Source organism: Panthera tigris, chromosome A1 (assembly GCF_018350195.1).
Source record: "Panthera tigris isolate Pti1 chromosome A1, P.tigris_Pti1_mat1.1, whole genome shotgun sequence".
Lineage (NCBI taxonomy): Eukaryota > Metazoa > Chordata > Mammalia > Carnivora > Felidae > Panthera > Panthera tigris.
Window position 1 is genome coordinate 27376699 of NC_056660.1, and position 24199 is coordinate 27400897.

Here is a 24199-nt window from a genome sequence, read left to right on the forward strand (position 1 = left end):
GGGTTCTCAAAAGGTGGTCCCAAACCAGCCCCATAGGTATCTCTAGGAAACTTGTTAGAAATGCAAATTCTTGGGCAAGCTGAGGGCTAGGCAGCAATGATTCTCCAGGCAGCCTTGCTAAGTAATTGATCAAACATTCAAGAAGTATTAATTTCATACCCGGTCTGTGCAAGACACTGGGCAATGATTCGACTATGGAATGGAGATTTTTTTCCTTCCAAATTTGGACTTGCAAGACTCTGTATCTGTAGGTCTGGGGGGTGAGTCTCAGCATCCCTATTTTTAGAAAGCTCCCAGACGATTCTGATGTGTAGTGGGTTGATCATGACTGTCCTAATGCTGGCTATACAAAAATGAGAGAAATCTCTTCCCTCCCATAACCTATGTGGTAGGAGACACGTAAACAAACGCTAATGCCGCCATCATAAATAACAAGAGCTTGCTTCCCCTCTTTTGGGCTTTCTTTGGCTTTTGATTTCACTTTTGGCTTTTGATTCCACTTCACATTTCCTTTAACTTGAAAGTATGTGCACAACAACGTAAGGCAAAATTTTGTTCAGATGATTTCATTTATTCACCTAATCTCTGGCGTTCCAAGGTTAATCTATTGTTCAGGGTCTCAAATTTCCAGCAGTAACCTCAAATTAGGGGTTACCTATTACACAGCCCTAAAGTATCTTTGAGGGTTCTAGTCCCCTTGCGGCTACCCCCTCATCAGGCGTCCGTGGTTGATCACAGGTCTCTTCATTATCCTCTAAGGTGGCTGCGAGACCTTGAACCACCACGGGTAGGGGCGGAGCAGGCTCACTTCTCCCCGCCAGGGCGGCGCAGCGAGAGCCTTCACCCGCGCTGAGGTCAGAGGGCGCCCGAGTGGAGCCCGAATGGGGAAGTCCTCCGGGGCGGCGCACCTGCCGCTGCTGGCGGGAAATCGAAACTCAAGCTGTTGAAACCGCTGCCCCTGCCCTTTCGAATCTCATCTCGAGACTCCCGAGCCGTCCCAGCCCGCGTCCCCGCCGCAGCAGCGGCCGGGCACCCGCGGACTCAGAGCTATGTTCACCCGCACTCGGGTGGTGGGCTCCGGGCTCGGCGCCCCCCCGGCCCCCCGCCCGGCCCGGGACCCCCCCGGGCGGCCTCGGGAGCCGGGCCAGCTGCAAGGTCCCAGACCGGGTTCGCAGGCGACCGCCCAGAGCCCTTCGCAGGAGAGCCCACGGCTCGCCGGCCAGCGGTGGTACGTACTTAACAACCTGGCTTGGGGGCGGGAGCCCAGACCTCAGACAGACTTGCGAGCACTTTCTTGATCATCGGAGTTTGAAACCACGGGGGCCCAGTAACGGGGTTTCTGAGAGAGTGCAGGCTCGTTTGCCTACCCAAAAGCTTTCAGGAATTACTACCTTATAAATTGAGTGTGCCAGTCTGCGGTTCTTTGCTAAATAACAGCTCTCGTTCCTTTCAAGAACATTGCTTCCCCGATTCTCGTGACTGGCTACAGGATTGAAAAGACGTGTGGAGAACTCGCCTGAGCTTCCTACGAACTTTACAGGTGTCTCCAGAACTCATACTCTTTAGCATGAATTATTGTTTTCCTTCCTGGTTTAAACCATCAATGCCCTTAAGTGGTGTCTCCGCGTCAGCTGCCAGGGCAAGGGCGGAGAGGGAATGTGTTATGGGGTAGATGCTCCAAATGCTGGCTCTGGGAGCACGCTTGCATCTCAACCAAGTTCCCAGATAAATGACCTCTTAGGACCAGAGGAGTGGGACCGGGTGAGGTCGAGAGTGGCCGCAGGGTTTCCTGTCATATAGGTAACCTTGACCTTGGTCTTTGGTTCAGAGTCTACAGTTGGTACCCTGAAAACGTTTGTTACGCCGCGTCAGTGATCCTCGCTTTCCTCCCAATGGAAGGAGCTTCTTTAACAGGATAGTATGGCTACACAGGGCTCCGGAAGTGCTGCTTCTGTGCATTGGAATCCTCTGAATAGTTTCATTTTCAGTTCCCCCCTTTCCATCAACTTGTAGTCGCACAAAAGACCTGCTGGTTGCCAAGGAACAGTGTATCACCATATGACCCGTAAACAGTAACTTTTCTTTCATCCCTTAACTTTGAAAGAAGTCATGAGTACTGGGCTTTCGATATTATTCCACTTAGGGTTGCCCTTAGATGGGGTGGGTGACCCAGGTGGTTGCAGTTAGAGATTGCCGCATTTGTCACCTTTGCGGAATGAGAGGTGTCTTGCTACGATAGAGGTTCATTAAATTCAAGTAATCTCAGTAAGCTGTAGCATTTAATGTAGCAGAGGTCATGGGCATACAGTCTCAGGTTGATGATGAACGCCCTTTACATGCCTTTTTGTTGTTAAAGAGCATCTAGTTAGATACAATCATTTATTTGCAAGCTCATATCATCTCATAAATATTAGCATTTGCATCTTTCTGTTTTTTCTTTTCCTTTTTTTTTCTTTTTTGGCTGTCAACATCCCCAGAATCTTGCTGGACCAAACTGCTCGGAAAGGGGCGGTTTTCTAGTTCATTGTCCAGGCCTCAATACCTGAAGACCTCACTGCATACTATTTTGTGATTTTTAAGATTTGCCGATAGACCATTAGAGAGTACATGGGAGAGTTGGCTTTCCCAGAGCTCTTTTATTTATTTTTAAAAAATGCGAACCGGTCGCAATAAGTAGAGCGTTATAAGAGTCATTCCCTTTTAGGTGTTCAGTAGAGGAGATCCTGTTTGGACCACTCCGAATTCTTACATCTCCATTAGTCACTTCTATTGTTTATTCTCACTTATATCCTTTAATGGAACTGGAAAACCAAGGAAAATGGTTGAATGGTAAATAATATCTTAGTAAAATGCACACACAAACCCTAAAAGAGGGCTTTATTCTTTTTTTTTTTTTTTTTTTTTTTTTGAGCAGAATTATAGCATTTTCTGGTGGGAAGTAGAGAAAAAGGAAGGATGAAGTGATTAATAAGCTTCATTTGTTCATTTTCAATATGCGCTTATTTACATGACAAAGGATTGGGATTTAACCTTGTATTGTGCACATCTTTCCATTAATTCCTTAGGGAAGTGCCAGTGAGGGCACAGGAGCATGGGCTTTGATGCCAGACTCCATGTTCTCATTCTGCCATTACTTGCTCTCTGAACTTCAGCAAGGTGCTCAAGTACTTTATGCCTCAGTTTCCTCATTACTTAAAATGAGATAATACCAACCTCTGAGGGCTTCTTTATTTGTGTGTAGGTGTATGCGTAGAACAGAACTTCATGCCTGGCAGGAAGGAAATGTCCAGTAAATGTGGGATGCTGACAACCTTAAATTCATTTAACAGATGTTAATTGATCAAGTACTGTGCCGTCACCCTGAAGCGGAGTATTTGTACATTGTAAAAACACACTGGTTCAAAACACCTACTTCCATGTGGAGATGTTAAGGCAATCTCTTAATATTTTAAATGACTCCTGAGAACCTCCAAATAGACTCTAAGGCAAGGCTGTGTTCTTGACTATGTTTGGATTTAAATAATTATAAGTGCTAATTCATGTTGGCTTTCCCAATTATTTTTAGTTGGTGATTTTTATCTTGTCCCTAGGTATCATAAGCAATTTACACAGACTTAAAGAGAAGAAAGGCTTATATATACTTTGAATCCAAAGTAACAATTTACCTTCACTGTCCCTTTCAATATTTTGCTTTTGTAAAAAAATTTTTTTAAATGTTTGTTTATTTTTGAGAGAGAGTGAGAGAGCACTAGCAGGGGAGGGTCAGAGAGAGAGAGAGAGAGAGAGAGAGAGAGAGAGAGAATCCAAAGCAGTCTCCAGGCTCTGAGTGTCAGCCCAGAGCCTGACATGGGCTCGAACCCACAGACTACAAGATCATGACTGGGGCTAAAGTTGGATGCTTAACCAACTGAGCCACCCAGGCGCCCCAATATTTTGCTTTTTTGTAAATATCTCCCACTCACTTATATAATTTCTAGATAAGTATATGATTAAAGCATGGGTTTAATCTTATATATGAAGAAGGAGATTTTTCACCTGACTTTACCCAATTCTGGGCAATAGACTCTTGCTTGTGATAGCAACACAGGGTTCCCTCAATTCAGGTACTTGTCTATAATCATACCCGGAAATAGTCCTTTAGCTTGATGCCATTTAAAGTAAATAAAAAGATATTCTGAAAATGAACCTATAATGTGGAATTTTGCTATACAATTTACTTTAACATCAGGTGAACTGAATTTGTATATAAATTAACATATTTGTGGCCTACTTTATGCTGAGAACTGAAGAGAGTTAAAGATAAGCAATAAAATAACACATGTAACAGTTAATATGTGAAAGTGTGTTATGTATATGAACTCAGTCCTCACAACAATCCTGTAAGAAGAGAGGATATCTAGCTCTGGATATTTAATTACGAATTCAGGGACAAGTAACTACTCAACAAGAGATAAGCCCTTATATGGCTTATAGTCTAATTGATGGGGTACACAGTTATTAGATAATTATAGGAATAACACTATATGCACTATAAAGGAAAGCCAGGGTCTAAGTTCGTCTCGGGAGCAGGAGAAGCGTTACCAAGAAGTGATGTTTGCGCTGCAGTCTACAGGCTGGTTAGAAGGCGTGTGGTTTTTTTTTCTGACATCAAACATATTATTCCAGCACCAACCAGCTTCAGTTCAGTTCAGTTCTGACACTACCCAGAGTGAGTGCAGACCCCACAGGTTAGAGCTCAGTTTCACAAAACTGCCCCTGTTTCAGACACCCGCCACAAATGGGGTCCCCAAACTACCCACACTTCTGCCTGGCTGACTACAGATGTGGGGGTTTCCATGACCTCTCTTCCCCTAGTTTTCTAGAACGAATCAGAGAAATCATGGAAACTGTTGTACTTACGATTACAGTTTTATTATTAAGGATACAATTCAGGAACAACCAAATGGGACAGATGCAAGGGTAAGGTAGGAGGGCGGGGCATTGCACAGAACTTCCATGCCCTGTTTAGGTGGGCCACCCTCTCCGCACTTGGATGTGTTCACCATTCTGGGAGCTCCTCAGTCCTTATTCAAGAATTTTTATTTAGCTCCATTACACAGGCATAGTCGATTAAATCATCCTCTAATCTCATGGTTGGTTTTCCTGGCAAATCACTCCTATCCGGAAGCATTCTGGGGTCCTCTCGTTAGCATATAATCAACACTCTTATCACGTGGAATCCCAAGGATTTTTGGAGATCTGTGCTGGGAACCAGGGTTAAGGTCTAAGTATTTATCTTTTATTATACCACAGGAGTTTATGTGGCCCCTATGACAGCCAGGGAAACTTTCTGTTCAGATGTCCTTCAAAAGAACTTACTGTGGGGAGCATAGTCAACTGTTAGCCCCAGCTGCCACCATCCATTATGCCCTTTGTTCTGAGAGCACTCTTATTCTGCACCCTTCCGAACTTTCCAGGGTACTCATGTAAGCGTGTTCCTGGCCTATGTGGGACTTCTCTATTGGGCAGCTTTTGCCAGAAGACTCCCCACTGAACTCTCCAAGATTTTCTCAGAACTATACAGCAGTCGGAGGCTCTTCCCGCTCAATCCCCGCCTCCCCTGTCTCCTTTCATAGGTATCAGACCTGCTCATGTTCTTGAGGCTTTCACTGCCTACCCGTGTGCATTCCACTTTGGTCCTTCCTAAGCGTTTTCCTCCAAAACATCTTGCATGTCTAATCCTGTCCTGATGTCTTCGAATTGGAGGACCGAAGCTGACACAGCCTCTCAGATACACCACAGCCCTGATTACTAACTGCTTAGACTCGATGCTGTTGAAGTGCTATATGAGTATACTAGGGAAACTCACTCCTTTTTCTTATTTCCTCCCTTTGCAGTTCTAGTTCCCTCATTTCCTCATGCAAAACTTCAATACTTTTCCCAGTTTGCTGTGCTCCAGGGAAGGAAATAAACCTGGTAACTCATACCCTTTGTCCTTTTCCCTTTGTCCTCAAAGTCTCAAGGAACAGTGAAGGGAAATAAAGGATGGCTTGATAAGACCACTTATTAATGGCCACTTCCCAATTTTTCTCTCTTTTCTCCTTAAAGAACACTGTGAAACATTAGTATTAAGCATTTTATAGATATAGGATGGGGTATAAAGTGGAATATATGATCATATAGTCATTAAGTTATAGCGTTCAATTTTTATGAGCATCACTATTGGAATAATTGTTGAGTATATTCTGAATCCTGAAATATAATGTCTTAGGTCTAAGACAGATCATCAAAAACTTATGTTCTTGACTCACCTCACTTGATTCTGAACTGGCTACATAATATAGTCTTAAATTAAGTACAAGTTTTTACAAATTTATAAGAACTGCTTTCGCTATTTCTTCTTCACCGCAATGCCCCAAATTTCTCTTCTGAATCCTCATATGACTCTGAGAAAGTAAGCTTTTGTTTATAGATGTTAAATGGCATGAAAGCATCAGGTTATTATTCCTCCCTGGGGATGGAGAGCTCCAGGCCCTTTTAGTGCTATGAAATAATAGTACATGGGAAGAGAAAAATCTATGATTGATTCCGATGAGTAATCTTCTTGACGGCTCAATATAGATGGCTATTCATTAGAGGACTATAACTCAATCTTCAGGCAAGGCTCATAAGCATTCAGAAAGTTTGTAAAACAACAGTGTTTAACTCTTAATGATAATTATATGGCTCAATGAGCTTGTTAGGTGTCTCAATGATTACTATATTCTACTAGCAAACTAATCAGGAGAACTCTGCCTATCTGACTTATTTTTGAAATGAGCTGTATGGCAAAGCATTCCAATACTGTGGTAGCTTAAAGTAAATTACTTGTGACCTAGAATAGTCAAAGTGGGCACCCCGAGAGAATAAAACCGAAATAACAATCAATAGCTTGAACTCTTATGTCTTGAACTCTTAACCATGTGCTAGACCTTGTACTATGCATGTCCTATAATTGCTTTTTCTTGATACAGTAAACACTTTGCCACTTTACAGTTGAGGAAACTGAGTCTTTGGAGATTAAATGATGTCCCGGAGTCTCATGGCTTTTTTTTTAGTAAAAGAAGCAGCACTCAAACCTGAGTCTATCTACCTAAGTCTAGATCCCGAACATGATACAGAGCGGGAGGAAGGAGTGGGAGCGCAGCTAGCTAAGCTTCCATCAATTGTCATATTTTCACATCAAGAAAATAGAAATTCTGTAGGCTAAAGGGAGTGGCATAGTACAAACGGTAATGTGACCTTTATGTACAGCTTTAAAATTATTTGGACAAAGAAGTCATTTGCAAGAATGAAGTTTCTGTGGGGGTTCTCTTGTCTCTGCTGCTTTTCTTAAATGGCAGCTTGGTGGGCTTGCATTAAAATAATTCTCTTACTGTTTCTGTTTATGAGCAACCTAAACAGCATCCTGACTTCCAGTGATCTTTCAGACTTCTGACCAAAGGCTAGTGTATGCAATGCATCTGACGTTCATGATCTGGTACAGGTGTGGGTATGTAGGAGTTTATATATAACTGAAGAATCTTCACAAAACAACTCTCACCTTTCTTCTATGTGATGAACACTGACCTTTTCTACACTCATTTGTTAAAAATAAGCCCGTTAAATTGGTTTCATGACCCATTAGTGGGTTACCTGTATAGTGTGAAAAGCATGGTTCTGTGCGTGGCAGAAGAGATTGCTGGGGTGGATGGAAAGGAGAGACAGTCTGGTTTGCTTAGATCCACTTTCTCTTCCTGTTTAGACAGGAGGATCGAAATTATGGTTGTGTTTAGAAGGAATTTCCAACTTTTCTGCACTGGATTTCACCCCTCGGTATGGAATACATCTGGCAGTCCGCCAAGTCTTGGGGCGCAATCACTTTTGCTCAAATACAATATCAAAAATGAGTGGGCATTTCTCAAAAAGTCTTTGACAGCTGAAACAGTGAAACAATAAATCAACAGGATGATGAAAGCCTGAAAATACATAATACCTGCAATAATCAGTAGACGCATAGCAGAAATGAGAAAAAAGAAACTTAGTTCAATTACACAGTAAGGTTACTTAACTCAAAGTCAGTAGAATGCTGTAAGGTTATACATATTGTTAAGGTTAATTGCGTCTATTCAGAATCTATTTGAATCTGAAACAAAAGCTTAACAGGAAAAAAAAAATCATCAAAGATGAAGACTGCTTTTGAAGGGTCTGTTCTGTATCAGAGAATCAGCTAATGACGATCTTCCTTTGTTCTGTAATGTTCATAATTTTCCCCCAAATATGAAACTTAAAAGGCAGTCCGTTAAAATCCGATAGAAAAACTAAAGACGTTTATCATCATTAAAACTCAAGGGCTAGTATTGCCCAGTGTATATTTGACTGGTGCACCAGAGAGTGGAAATCCTATGCCACCTAATCTTCTAAGCAAATCTGAGCCCCTGCTTGAAGTCTTAATTTTAAATATTTCCTCATTGAAAAATTCTTTTTTTTTTGGAATGTTTTCCCTGATTGTAAAAATAAAGTTATGTCTGCTTATTATAAGAACTCAAACATTACAAAAATAATATACAAAGTGAAAGTTCCCCGCAATTCTAATCCTTAGAAATAAACACTTCAAATGGTTTGATATGATGACATTTAAATTAATTAATTAATTAATTTTAATGTTTATTTTTGAGAGAGAGAGCGCATGAGTGGGGGAGGAACAGAGAGAGGAGACACAGAATCTGAAGCAGGCTCCAGGCTCTGAGCTGTCAGCACAGAGCCTGGTGCGGGGCTTGAACCCATGGACCGTGAGATCATGACCTGAGCCGAAGTCAGATGCTTAACCAATTGAGCCACCCAGGTGCTCCAAGACATATTTATTTTTAAAGTGTAGGCTGTGCTTTTTGACTCTTTAGGCCAAGTAGAAAGTCTTAGAGCCATTATGCCTTCTGATTTCTATTGCCAATAGAAGGTGACAGGCAGGAGAAGATATGTTCTCTTTCTAATCTTTATTTTAAAATGTGATTGCCCGCTAACTTACAGGCAGATTCTATTCTCACATTGATTTATTATTTAGTTGTTCAAGGAAACAGTCCTTGTTCTAACAATGGAATCTTGGATAATATCTTTTATGTAGTACTCTTCCCCCCCGTTTCACCTGACTATCTAATCATGAGGAAGTCATCAATGTTTCACATTCAGATTGTGAGGCATTCTATAAATTCTATTAGACAGTTTACCTGGTGTATTAGGGTTCTCTAGAGAAACAGAACTAATAGATTACATATATGTACTATATATTATATAGATTATCATTATAAATATATAATATTTATTACATATATAATATGTATTATATATGTAATATGCTTATATATTATATATGTTTGTATTAAGAGATTATTATTTCATATATATAAAGAAATTTATTATAAAATTATAAGGTATTGGCTCACATAATTATGAAGGCTGAGAGGTCCCACGATCTGTCATCTGCAAGTTGGAGACCCAGGAAAGCCACTGTGTAGTTGGAAGTTGTAAAACTGAGAGCCATGGTGTACATTCCCCTCTAAGTGTGAAGGCCTGGGAACCAGGAGTACCAAGGGCAGGAGATCAATGTCTCAGCTCAGCAGTCAGGTTGAGATTGGTTTCCACCTTCCTCTGCCTTCCTTGTTCTGTTGAGGCCCTCAAGGGACTGGATGATGCCCCCCCCCCCCCACCCCAAGAGGAAGGGCCATCTGCTTTACTCAGACCATGGATTCAGATGCTTACATTTTTCAGAAACACCCTCATGGACAACCCAGACCATGGATTCAGATGCTTACATTTTTCAGAAACACCCTCATGGACAACCCAGAAATAACGTTTAGCCAGACACGGGGGTATCCTGTTGCCAGGTCAAGTTGACACACAAAGTTAACCATCACACCTGGACTCTTCAGAATTGTTAGTCATGAAAGGAAGAAAAAGTCAAGGAAACAGTCCTGGATTATAGGAGTCTATAGAGACTTGTCAAAAAACAGGCGTGTGTAATCCATGATTGGATCCAGGGTGTGGTGGGGGTAGGGAAGAATACTTAAAAAATTGGAACAGTTTCGGGGCGCCTGGGTGGCTCAGTTGGTTAAGTGGCCGACTTTGGTTCGGATCATGATCTCGCGGTCCGTGAGTTCGAGCCCCGCGTTGGGCTCTGTGCTGACAGCTCAGAGCCTGGAGCCTGCTTCAGATTCTGTGTCTCCCTCTCTCTGACCCTCCCCCATTCATGCTCTGTCTCTCTCTGTCTCAAAAATAAATAAACGTTAAAAGTTAAAAAAAAAAATTGGAACAGTTTAGAAATTTGTACAGAGACTACATAGTAATATTAATTTCCTTGGGTGTGATAGTTTTTAATGTGTAAGTAGGGGAATGTCTTTGTTCTTGAGAGACACAGGTTAAAGTATTCAGGGTTATGCATTAATGACTCTGCAGCTTGCTTTTATATGGTTCAGAAAAAATAAACATGAAGGGAGTGAAAGAAATATGGCCAAATGTGAGCAATCGGTAAATATAGGTAAATAATATATGGGTTTTCATTTTACTAATATTTAAATTTTGCTTATAGGCTTAAAATTTAAGATACAAAAATAATTTCAGGTAATATTCTAAAGTTTGTTATGCCTCTCTCTTTTTTCCTTTATTCTTTTGGAATCTGGATAAATTAAAAGGAAGTTTGTCATGGAGCTATATACTTAAGATTTGTGCATTTTGCCTAAAAATATTATATCTCAATAAATAATTTAGCAAAAAACCTGGGCTGAGAACCATGCTGTCTTTTACAGAAGACTATATACTAATCTTTAATGAGAGATTTATCAACACTACTTTGTTTCATGTAGTGGTTCTTATGACTCCTAAGACATGGATGAAAGGAAAGAATCAGGAACTAGGATATAGATGTGAGCGGCAAATGCCAGAACCAGGAGGTAAAAAGACAGAAAAACTAACTCACATACATTGTTGAAGAAGATGGGGCAAAGAAATGGAATCGCAGCATATGATTCAGGGCTAGGTTTTATTACATATGGTAAAAGAGGTGTCATATTACACATAGGTTATATGTAATTATTATATTACAATTACATATAATACAATATCTCCAATTAGGTGCCTTGAGCAGAGATGGCTTTGTCTATTTGTTTCTCGCCTATGAGAGAGGTCTGAAGGTAGCTAGCCTACGGGTGATGTAGTACAAATAACAGGAAGCCATAATAGAACATATATTTTCTAGCATTGTCCTAAGTACTTTATGTCTGTACTCTAAGAAGTAGGTAGTGGTTAGCCCCATTTCACAGGTGAAAAAAATAGAAAAACTTAGTAATTTGCCCAAAGTTGTAGTTAGAATGTAACGGAATTAGGGTTTAAAGCCAGGCAGTTTGGCAATAGATTACCACTAATGTGGAGGTTTTATAGTCCCAGAGCACCAGATTGCTTTTGTCTTTCTGTTCTGCCATTTTTAAAAATGTTTATCTATTTTGAGAGAGAGAGAGAGAGAGAGAGAGAGAGAGAGAACGCACATGCACACGTGAGGGAAGGGCAGAAAGAGAGGGAGAGAATCTCAAACAGGTCTGCACTGTCCGTGCAGAGCCCGACACTGGGCTGGAACTCCCAAACCGTGAGATCATGACCTGAGCCAAAATCAAGAGTTGGATGCTTAATTGACTGAGCCACTCAGGTGCCCCTCAGTTCTACCATTTCTTTTCTTTTTTTTTTTCATTTATTTTGATAGAGATAATAGAGAGCAAGTGGGGGAGGGGCAGAGAGCGAGGGAGACAGAATCCCAAACGGGCTCCGTGCTGATGTGGGGCTCAAACTCAGGAACCGTGAGATCATGACTGGAGCTGAAGTCAAGAGTCAGATGCTTAACTAGTTGAGCCACCCAGGTGCCCCATTTCTGCCATTTCTGATGCATATCTTCCATATTCAAGTTGCCTCATCGACCAAGATACCTGTCTGAGCACCAGCTACCACTTCAGCCTTCCAGGTAGGAGAAAGCAACAAAAAAGCTTTTCCTGCCTGTTTCCATTTAAAGGAGCTTTCCTAGAAACCTTTCTCAATAGCTTCCCCTTACATTTCAGGTTTCCCAAACTTAATAGCATGGTCACACCTAGATATAAAAAAGGTTGTGGACTGTAGTCTTTTAATTGGGTACTTTGTGAAGCTGAATACTACAAAGGTGCCATTTAATAAGAAGGAGGTGAAAAATCAATGGTTGGGTAGGGCCAGCATCTCTCCTAGTTTAAGAATTGAGGAGAGTCAGGCACCAGAACAGAAATTAATCATTTGATCATACTGTTTCTGGGATTTTGGAAATGCAAATGAGATAGCTAAGGAAGAAAAATTTAAATGTCCACATTCCTGTTCAAAGTATTGATTTTTGAGGACTATTGTTTATTTATTGTTTTAGAGTTTTGTTCTGGTTAATATTCTTTTTTTTATTTATTTTATTTTTTTTTAATTTTTTTTTAACGTTTTATTTATTTTTGAGACAGGGAGAGACAGAGCATGAACAGGGGAGGGTCAGACAGAGGGAGATGCAGAATCTGAAACAGGCTTCAGGCTCTGAGCTGTCAGCACAGAGCCCGATGCGGGGCTCGAACTCACGGACTGTGAGATCATGACCTGAGCCGAAGTCAGCCGCTTAACCAACTGAGCCGCCCAGGTGCCCCACGTTCTGGTTAATATTCTGTGCAAAGCTGTATTTTTATGCTTTGTACATGGTGCAGTATTGTTTAAAACTGTGAACAATTGAAACACCTGACATAGTTGAGTGGCTACATTATGATGCATCCATGTTGTGAAATACTATGTAGCCATCTAACATTAAGCTTGTTACATGAATAGTTGGGAAAGCACCTACAAGTGAAAGTAAGACATAAAATTGGACTTAAAATATGTTTGCAATGGTGTAATAATATGTACAGAATATAGATTGGACTGAAATTCACTCAAATGAAACTAATTGTAATCTCTGAGGCGTGGGATTATGAGTGCCTTTTAAATACTGAAAAATATATTTTGTGATTTTCTTCTATAAGCATATGTCTTTCAAAATCAGAAATAAAAGATGAATTTTCTTTTTAAATGTTTTATGCAGAGATTTAGATAAAAATCCCTCATGCCTTGCATTTATCTCTGACCCAGGAGTCTCGTGGCTTTTGCCAGTATCTATGAAACAGTAACATGGCTAAGGTTAGCTTGTTAGGTTAAGCAAGTAGTTTGCAAGTAGGCTCAAATCAAGTCCCAGATCCAACATCTCTATGTTCTGAAAATATGAATTCAATTTCATACATTTTGCAAGTATACCTAACAGTTGGTCCCCATCTCCACTCCCATCATTAGTTTTTGGCCTCTTAAAGATGGTGAGTCTCAATGATACTATGTTTCATATATATTCTTTGTATCTTTAGAGTGAATCCTTCTTGCTTTTCTCAAAGCCCTTATCATTTATGTCTGTATATGTGTTTTAAGTGATGAAATGTGACATCTTTCAGGTCTACCCTGTATGGTTGTGCAGGTTGGTAACTACACAAACTTGTCTGGCAAAGGTAGTAATTTGGAGCTGAAATACATACCAAACCATGCACCCTGGTGTAGGGTTACCTCTACCTGAAAGAAGGAGCACTTTTCTCTCATTTGCATAAATTTACCATATCCCACTAAACCATGAGCCTACATAGGAATGCTGGGATGGAAGGTGTGTGTGTGTGTGTGTGTGTGTGTGTGTGTGTGTGTGTGTGTACGTACACCTTTTCGACTTTCCATAAAGTTATTCTATGCACAAAGGTGCTGATGACCTGTGGTCTCTTGCGTACCTTTTCCCTCTGGGTGTCTGTTCTGCCCTCTGGGTATCTATTCAGTTGTCCACCAGAAGCTGTGAGTTCAAGAACTAACTTGCTTCACATCAGCTTCTTGGATGTGTAGACAATGTTTTGGGCTCTGCAGATTTTGAGGTCAAAGAATTCATGAGCCCTTCCTCACTGGAGTTGTGGAGTACTGGATCAGGGTTGGTGTAACAGGTGTAGTGGTTAAGTATGATTTACTCAGCCGGATCTTGTTATTTTTTGTTTTTCTTGGGAATATGGTCTGTTGATTAAACTTTTGGAAACCTGAATGCTTCAAGTTTTGACACATGTTGGCTAAAAACAGTAAGCTTCAGATGCCTATATTGAAGGTCATATAACAAAAACCAATATGGAAAGCCATAGCAAGAAAATCCAGTGCCTTTGATTAACCAAAAATCTTTTTTTTCAAGTCCATGCAAGGTTAAGGTTTTCTTGAACTGAGTTTTTTGAAGAATGGTAGACTTTACATGTCTCCTACACTGCTTGAAAAGATCTGTTTGTTACTTAATCTTCTGTTTCTGAATTTTTGCTCCTGTGTTTCTTTTTCAGTCAAACCAGTGTTGTTCCTAATTAGAAATTTAAATTACATCTGCTGCAGTTTGTACACACCAGGGGATATATTTATGTAATACTTTTAGCCAGCCAAGATATTTTTCATAACTTCAGCATAACATTTTCATAGGGCGCTTATTGATGAGATGTTATAAAAATTGTGCAAGAATGGACACGAGAGAAGCAGTTGTGTAGCTCAGGAGAGACCTTGCAAGAAAACCATTTCTTAAATATATTTTTCTTCTCTCTCTTTTTTTTTTGTATGGCGCAAGAACACATTTTCTCTTTGTCTTCTGCTCTTCTTTATATGTTCTCCCTCAGTATGTCTCCTGGATGTGTGCTGTTGGAAAGTGAAAATAATCTTACAAATTGCGAGATTTCATTAAATTTCAATGAGGTAATTAAGGAAACTCATTTTCAAAGATATACATTTACTTCAGTGGCTTGAATGTTGCTTAATCGGGAAATGCCCAGAATACTAAATATAGGTAGGTTGGGCTTGTCTGGATCAGCATCTTTGAGAGTCAGGCTGTTGAAAGGGAAGACATGCAGGTTAACACAGCAGAGGCCCTTGCTGTGGGTGGAAATTAATTGGCTGAAAACATGAATAAGTTATACTTGTTATTCATGTCAAGAAAAAGGGAGGGGAGAAGGGACAGATATTTGTATCTACCAAGGCATTACTCTCTGCCACATGATAATAAAAAAACCTAAAAAGCAGATCCTTAGAAGTAGGCTCCTCTTTCCATAGCAAGTCAGAGGACTAGAAGCCCAAATACTTGCCATGCTTTCTTCTGGATATTATGTTTCAGATTTGGCAATTTCAGCCGAGAAAATGTTACTAAGAAGGTTACTAAGGAATTCTCTAACATGAAACATTTATTACTGGGACCTCTCCTTGAGCCTGGGGTTATGTTAAAAGGCTCTCAAGTTAACAGGCTTTGAATTTAGGGTTGGATAATTCTTTCCCTCTTTTCATGGCCCCACACTGTAGGCTACACAAATTGCGATAGATTGACCGCAGTTCCATTCCTAAAACTAAAGACGCTACTGTGATGTTATCAGACTTGAACATATTCAGATTAGATATTGTGGAATAAGATCTTTTACCTATAGCATGATTTTTCTTTTCAGATCTTTAACGAAATTTAAATTTTGGGCATAAGGGAGGCCCGTGGGACTTGGAAAATTCTCTGTGAAGCTGCTCTTGGTAAAGCCCTAGCAAAGGAACCCTTCTTTGGCCATGTCAAGACCCTGTCTTTTAAACCTCAGCTGGCTATACTTCTCATTTCTTTCCCTCTGTGACTGTCCCCCACCTTGAATTTCTACTTAATGTCCTCTTACTTTGACACTTGTTTGGATATTCTTGTGGTTTGCTCCACAGGCTTCAGAAATTGTTCCTAACTAAAATATAAGCTCCATTAAAGTGGTTGGTCTGCTTTTTCATATCTCCCTTCATTCTTCATAAACCCCTTAATGTGAGTCCATAAATAGGTGCTCAGTAAAGTAGGTTACTTTGGAAGTCTACCAAGAGGCTGGAAATGAGTGACGATCATATCTTCTACTCTCTGTGTCAAGCTGAAGGGTTAGCTGCAAACACCCAACTAATCTAAAACAGAAGTCCTGCATTTGAGTCTGAGTACCAATGCTTAATTAACCTTGTGACCTTCGGTGTGTATCTGTATCTATATCTTTATCAATGATTTAATCCCTGAATTCCCATCAGTCTAAATGTTCAAATATAACTTGATTGATCTACAGCAGTGGTTCTCACAGTGTGGTCCCTAGATCAAGAACATCAACATTGTGGCACCTGGGTGGCTCAGTCGGTTAAGCGTCCGACTTCGGCCCAGGTCATGATCTCGTGGTCCGTGAGTTCGAGCCCCGCGCCGGGCTCTGTGCTGACAGCTCAGAGCCTGGAACCTGCTTCAGATTCTGTGTCTCCCTCTCTCTATGACCCTCCCCCATTCGTGTTCTGTCTCTCTCTGTCTCAAAAATAAATAGATGTTAAAAAAAAAAAAAAAAAGCACATCAACATTACCTGGGAACTTTAAAAATGCCAGTTCTCACCCCTCGCCCCTGCCCCCAGACCTACTGAATCAGGAACTCTGCGCTTTAACTGACCCTCCAGGTGATTCCGATGCGTGCTAAAGTTTGAGAACTGCTGATCAGTGTAGAGTCAAATCCCTGGGATGGCGAGAAGCTCTGTGCCGCGATGTTGAGTAGGGTCAAATCCCTGGGATGGCGAGAAGCTCTGTGCCACGATGTTGCTAGACTTGAAGGATTGTGCAATCATGTCACGGCGAGCATTTAAATCCAGTACCTTGCGTTTCATCTTTAAGTACAATGGCTCACCATTGCATCATATTCAAGTGTGCAGCCATTACCCACAGAATTGCAGCTCCCAAGCTCCTATGAATTGAGGAGTGAAAAATCTTTCTTAGGGTGGACAAAGAATATGCAATGGACAAGGGATTAATTTTCAGTAGCAGCCTCCTCATTTTGTATTCATAACATTGTATGCATGTGAGGCTACAAATGCAATGTCTGCTGATATATGTTAGGTAATTGGGCATCTTGCAGCCCCATTTGCATGCAAAGGTGATTGTACACTTCCCATTTACAAGTCTAAAATTAAAGCCCAGTTTGAAGCAGGCTGAAGTCTCACTGCTAGGAAAATAACAAGATAAGGAAGAAATGACTTCTGTTAATCAGCACTTTTGGCCTCTACTGTTCAATCTTTGCTAATTTGTCCTTTGAAATTGTACATTCTGTGTTGACGAGAGAGAATTCTAAGAGTATCTGGGGTTTTTTTAAAAAAAAAAAAACCTTCACTTACAAGCTGATTATTCATAGCATTCCCCTTAAAATTGTACCCACACATATGCTGCAGTCTGTTGCTCTGTGAGGTATTGGTGCTCTTGTGGGGCCACATCCATCATCTCAAAGAAGAGCCTCTCTCCCCCTGCCAAACAGATTTACAGACTGGGTCTGTGGCATCATTTCATTTCAGTTCAGCCCACAGTCATCAAGCAGGTACCCTGTGCCAGGCATTGTGCCAGAGGCTGGGTGTGTACAGATCAGTCCAGTTCCAGCCCTCAAAAGCTCACAGTATTTTAACAGCCTCCTGGAATCTCAGTGTTGTGTATATTTGGTTAAATGCCATCTTCCCAGATCCGCACCCCATGAATTAAAATGCTTCAAGGATGCTGCTCTGAGCTCCTGATTCTGTTCTATCTGTGTCCCCAGGGGAATAGGAGACCTAGTAGATCCATGCCTAGGAGAGTCAAAGCCTGGAAGCACAAGATGTGGCCACGTGGCCACTCAGATGGGTCATGAAGACAAGGTGGCTGCGTTGCAAGTGGCATGTATTTCCAGTTTGTAGGAACAAAGAATGCATGAATGTTTTCTGTACTCCCAATGTGGGTCATGATGGAAGAGAATGCCCGGCCAAAGCCATCTCAAAGGGACTTGCCCCTGAGTGCCACCTGGAGGAACGGTGGATCCCTACAAAGACAGTTTACTAGAGCGAACTGTGAAGCAGTCCCTTGTCGGTCTTGATCAGTTGCTTTATATTTCCATATTTGGCCATGTGTACTTGTTTTACTTGACAACTAGATTGTCACCTCCCAGAGAACAGAGCTGGGTCTTAAGAAGATTATCTTCCACAGTACCTATTTGATGGTGATGATCATAAATACAGTATATTAGCAGCAAGAATGTCTGGAAGTTATAGGTATTAGTTTCTCATGATAATCAATTTTTTTCCTCTTTATTCCAGCACAGGCGCATATACCTTGATAACACCAAATGAAAACCGAAGAAATCAGATACAAAGGAGTATGTATATTTATTCATTTAACATTCAGAATGCTTCTCATCTTATAGAGTAGGATTGATTTACTTTGGTTTATAGTTTTATTTTCTGATACGTATAGACTCACCAAATCTTACAGAGTTTTTTCTTTTTTTAACTTTAGCAGCTTTAATTATAGCTTTTAAAATTATTCTATTGTTAATCCTTCTAAATTAGTTTCTCTATGTTAATAGCAGAACTCATAGCACAATGGCAAATCTCAGATTTCTGTTGGACTTAAACAATTTCACATCTACTGCCAATAAATTATCTAGTTCCCATGAAATTGGGTTGACTGCAGATATTTTTACAGGACTATGAATACTTGCAGAGCAGATGAATTATATATGAAACAGATCATGACATAATTTGTCCCTTTCTTGATCTGTCCTGTCCCATCCCTTCATAATGGAATTTTTCTTTAACCTCTGTGCTCCCATAATTTTGTAAGTATCAGAGTCTGCCCTCAGCTGTTTTTATTTGAAAGCGTCCATTTCCTTGTTCTAGATTACAACCTCTTTGAGGGCAGGGACTACACTTTACTCATTTTTGTCCTCCTTGTACCTAGTGGGTACATAGCCTATTTGAAGTTGTACCATAAAATAAATGCTGCCATTTAAATTACAGCATTATAACTTAGAGGTAGATGGAGAACTCAAGTTCAACCAGTTCACAAAGAAGTTATGAGGCCTGTTCAATTCAAGCTGTGGGGCTAGCACTGACATTCTGTGCTCTCGTGTATTAGATCTTTTTTTTTTAATTTAAAATAATTTTTTTTAATGTTTGTTTATTTTTGAGAGAGAGAGAGAGAGTGTGTGTGTGTGTGTGTGTGTGTGTGTGTGTGTGTGTGAGTAGGGTAGGGACAGAAAGAGAAGGAGACACAGAATCTAAAGCAGGATCCAGGCTCTGAGCAGTCAGCACAAGAGGCCAACACGGGGAACAAACCCACAGGCCGTGAGATCGTGACCTGAGCCGAAGTCAGACGCTTAACCGACTGAGCCATCCAGGTGTCCCTCTCCTTTATTAGATCTTGATAGGAAATTTAATATTGTGACTAAGAATGGACATACAGGCACAACAGGGAAGCAGGTGTCTAAATTAGAGACTCGACTCTCCACCAGACATGTTGCACCCTGGGTGGTACACCTGCATCAATGCAGAGTATGATGGTCACAGCTATGCATACAGAGACTGTGGGTATTGCCAGCAACTGAACCAGCGACCCAACTGAGTCCCAAAGGTTCTCGCATTTTACGAGCTTGTGATTTAAATACTTTCCATGAATTTATGCCTTAGTGTGGTCTGGATTTGGGGTATGTTTCAGAAGGTTCCCCCCCCCCCCCCCAATTAAAAATACTACATATGGACGTTTGAAACAATGGGGTCTAAGGTGGGGGAGATCTGGATGCGCACTGAAGAACAGAATTAGTATCTCGGGCGCCCCCTGCTGTCATGCAGAGTGTGTATTTGGGCAGTGAGCACTGCTCCACCTAGAGGAGGCTTTCCTGGCTGGTGGTATGGAGTGCAAGGGGCTGGAGCCCTCACCCCTAGTTGCGGTAAGCTTGGGGGACGTTCGAAACACAGTGCTGTGGGCATCAGAATTCTCTGGGGCTTTGCTTACTGTGTGCAAAGAGTTCTTACTGACATACGAATATTCTAGTTTTATACACACTCTCTATAGAAAATTCAAAAAGCTAATTGGATCTAGGGTTTTAAAAATGCCAGAATGAGAGGAAAAACAAAACTCCTTTATTTTAGTAAGAGGTCAGGATTTTCCAAATTTGGACTTTCAGTTCATACTCTTGGAGAGAGAGAGAGAGAGCCTAAGGGGTGGGCACAGCGTCGCCCCAAAGGGTGCCTTCCTTTCCTGGCTATTTTGTGCACTCATGCTTGCATGGAGTTAATTGCCCTCTGATGCTTGTTTCTTGTGCTATCAATGGAACTGTTTTCTTTTCACATTCTAATAATTGATGATTTGACATTTCTCACCTGGCTTAGTTGCTGAGAAAGAGCTGGAAAATCTTGAGAAGTGGAAAGAACAACAGCGAGCGAAGCCTGTTACCCTGGTCCCAAGGCGCTTAGGTAAGCCAGTAAACCAGGTGCCTGGATCTGGGGAGACAGGGCCACCCAGGGATCCTGTTAGCGCCTTGCCTGCATCTGTCTTTGAAAGTGCGTTATTGGTTTGGGGGTCATTGTGCTGCTTGGAATACAATGCATTTAAACTTGAAACTCTTAGGTATGCAGGTATGTTGTTTTGGATCTTCTGCGAGAAGCAAATGTATGATGCCCCAGTTATGTGGGAATAAAGTGATGGCTTAATTGCTGAATAATTTAGAGTCTCTTAGAGGATCACTTCTGAAGAAAGTACCTGGGACGCTGCATATGCCTTTTCATAGCACTAGACAGGATGGGAGTAAAAGCTATCACAAGCATATTAATCCTGGCAGTATTGAATGCTAATGGGAAAAAAAAAAAACAGATGGAGATTCAATTCTAAAATGAAGATGAGAGTGAGCTGGGGACACGGTGGTGGGTATAAAGAGAACTTCACCTGTGTTTTCATTCTACAGATAGAGACCTTTGGGCCCCCAGAGCACATGCCAGTGTGATGAATTGTGTGGGCTGCCTGTGCCTGGTGTTTGAATCATTCAACAGGGATGCCACCTAATGGGAATCATTCACATCCTTTCTTCGCTTTTCCTTTCTCCAGCAGCAGCTGGGAACTGAAAAGACTGGATACACGGTTCCCACAGATTTCGTTAACAACAAATGCATTAGAGTCAGGGGCTACTTACTGTCACAATAGTTTTAGGAAAGTATTTTTTCCAGGACAAAGGTAAAAATAAGCTAATTCGGAAATGATTTAATGGGTGAACGTAATGGTATTATCACTATCATTCCATTGTATTTCATGAGCGTCTAGGAGGTAAAAAAGAAAATCCTAGAATATATGAAACTTTGAGATGAGTTTGGAACAAAGCCTTCACATTCTTAGACATCTGACTTTCATTATTTCTTTTTTTAAATGTTTTTATTTATTTTTGAGCGAGAGACAGAGCGAGCACATGCATGAGAGCATGAGTGGGGGAGGGGCGGGGGGGGGGCAGAGGATCTGAAGCAGGCGTTGTGCTAATAGCAGCAAGCCCCACGTGGGGCTTGAACTCACAAACTGTGAGATCGTGACCTGAGCTGAAGTCTGGATCTCAACTGAGCCACCTAAGAGCCCCTTTCTTTATTTGTTTTAACTCTCCACTCCTCCCCTATTCATCTACCCTTTAAACTATTGGAATAGTTCCAGGAGATACTGACAGTGGCTGTAACATTAGATAATAGCTTCCATATTCCTCACTGTTTCTTTCCCTTTCCCCAGTTCCCCACAACAGAGACCGAAGGGCCACAACCGACTAGGCCTTATATATCTTTGGGGACTCAGAATAAATGTCTCTGTGGTGTGTTTATCAGTTCAATTACAAAAACTACAGTGAATGCAAATTGTTTTAATGCATCTTCTGTGCGAATGAATCTTTCAGAGAACTGACACTTTTAGTGACCAAAGCACCAGAGAATCATTTCAAAGGAATCTTTATAATACACATACCAAGCTTGCATAAACACCAAGAAATCCCTAAACGGCAATTCTTAGATGATTGGCAAGCTGCAAGGATTTCTGTCCCCGAATTATTTTAGGTTTAAGAGAGAATAGGCAAATAATGTCACTTCCATATTTTTCTCTTGAGTACCTCAAGAAAGAAAACTAAGGGGTATGGATTGACAGTCACTAACTAAAATATTAGTAGTTTTAAAAACCTGGTTATAAAGACTATGTAATTTTCTGGTGGCAAGACCCCTGAGGATATCCTACACTATGCTACTAAAGAATGAGGCAGTAGGGTCAGGAGAAGACAAGACAAGCAAAGCAAAGCATCATCAGCCTGAGTAGGCTAAGGAATGGCCATCCTCAAGTAGGAGGAATGTTCTAGAGTATTTTTTATTTTAACATTTTATTTATTTTTGAGACAGGGAGAGACAGAGCATGAACAGGGGAGGGTCAGAGAGAGGGAGACACAGAATCCGAAACAGGCTCCAGGCTCTGAGCTGTCAGCACACAGCCCGACGTGGGGCTCGAACCCACGGACTGCGAGATCATGACCTGAGCCGAAGTCAGCCGCTTAACCGACTGAGCCACCCAGGTGCCCCTGTTCTAGAGTATTTAAGACCGGCACTATTCAGCATGTACCATCAGGTGTAAATTCAGTCTAAGTGAAGACGTGACTACCCACATGACTGAAAACCTTTGTAGGATTCTCCTCTTCTTTTAGGCATATGGTACCATGCTCTGTCCAGAGCATGTTTCTCTTTTAAGAAATTCCCATCCTCTAATGTCTTGTTAAGAAAACTGTTTATATCCTCATTTCCAGGGGCACGAAAATGTTAAAGAAACTCATGGCGTAGACTTATCATGTATTAATTAGTCTCTGATGGCTGACATTTCAGCTTAATATTCATGTTTCACCTTTGTGACTTTTTTCCCCGTAGGTGGAAGCCAATCGGAAGCTGAAGTCAGGCAGAAACAACAACTCCAACTGATGCAATCGAAATACCAACAAAAGGTCAGAATCCATCTCTTTTAGTTCAGTTTTGGCAAGGAATTTGAGTACTGGCACTTTCAGTCGCCATGAAATAATACATTTACCAAAAGCATAAAACCTTGAAACCGATTACAAAAGGAAACTCTCAAAATCAAAGAAGTCAGGAAGTAAGAAATGAAGAGACGACTCTCTAGACTTCTTATCCAAGCCGTACATCAGTCAGCAGGACCCTTCACAAAGGGATTCATTTTTTATAGTTCAACCCCTGCCACGTTTTGAAGGTTTTGCACCAAGAACGTGGGTTTGCACAAAAGTAGTACAGAAAAGATTGAAGATGCCAGTGACGTTTTAAAAATAATGAGGCATATGAGTTTTATAATAAGGAAATATCATCTGCTGTCTCTCCTCCCCAACCTGGTGGGTGGGGTGGGAGGACAGAGAGACAGAGACCAAGGAAGAACCATGAGAGAAATGTCACGGACAGGAGATGCAGCCTGACAGTTCTCTGTGATCTTAGTAGTGGGAAATGCCAGCCTATCATCATGGCGAGGTAGAACACAAACAATACTGTAATTTGTCTCTCATCATAATTTCGTGTTCCAGAGGTTCAGACTGAAAAATAGTAACTGTTTTTTGTCCTCTGTAATTTCAATACAATTTAGCTAAAGAGAGAAGAATCTGTAAGAATCAAGAAGCAAGTGGAAGAGGCCAGAATACAACAGATGAAGGCAGTTCAGAGACAGAAGGTAAGATAGTGGAACGGATGGTGAGCTACCACTGACCGAAGGCTCCCTGTGTGTGCCAGGCTGTCTTCTGCACACCGCCCATATGCAAATTCGTTCAATTCTCGAAACAGCCTTACGAGTATAGATTATTCTTATTACTTGCATTTACAAATGAGGAAACCGACACAGAGAGGGTAGGTAACTTGCCCAAGGGTTCACGGCCAGTAGATAGGAGAAGTAGGATTCAAATACAGGCAGACTGGCCTCAGCGCTAGGTTTTTGTTTTTGTTTTTGTTTTTGTTTTTCCTGTGTTTGTTTAGTTCTTTTGAGAGAGAAGGAGAGAGAGAGACAGAGGGAGAGGGAGATGGTGAATCCCAAGCAGGCTCTGTGCTCTCGGTGCAGAGCCCGACGCACAAGCACAGCTCAAACGCAGGGAACTGTGACATCGTGACTTGAGCCGAAATCACGAGTTGGATGCTTAACCGACTGAGCCGCCCAGGTGCCCCTCAGAGCTGGAGTTCTTAGTGACCACACAATCTCACCTCCCAGGCAAGTGATCAAGTAGTGGCTGTGTATTTGACCAGAAGGCAAAGCGGTTAGTAACACCAGCAATTCACG

General features: G+C 41.3%; 1 protein-coding gene across 3 annotated transcripts in view; it reads left to right on the forward strand.

Moving 5' to 3' along the window:
- The first annotated feature begins 945 nt into the window (after positions 1-945).
- The window catches only part of EPSTI1 (epithelial stromal interaction 1), a 97679-nt gene continuing 74425 nt past the window's right edge, over positions 946-24199 (forward strand). For 2 of the 3 annotated variants that reach the window (XM_042977201.1, XM_042977207.1), the window contains exons 1-5: positions 950-1228; positions 18193-18251; positions 20266-20349; positions 22804-22877; positions 23519-23602. In XM_042977201.1, the coding sequence (XP_042833135.1) occupies positions 1050-1228; positions 18193-18251; positions 20266-20349; positions 22804-22877; positions 23519-23602 (480 nt within the window). In that variant the 5' untranslated portion in view covers positions 950-1049. Of the gene's footprint in view, positions 1229-18192; positions 18252-20265; positions 20350-22803; positions 22878-23518; positions 23603-24199 lie in introns of all 3 variants that reach the window. The other variant, XM_042977205.1, reaches the window with a different exon arrangement.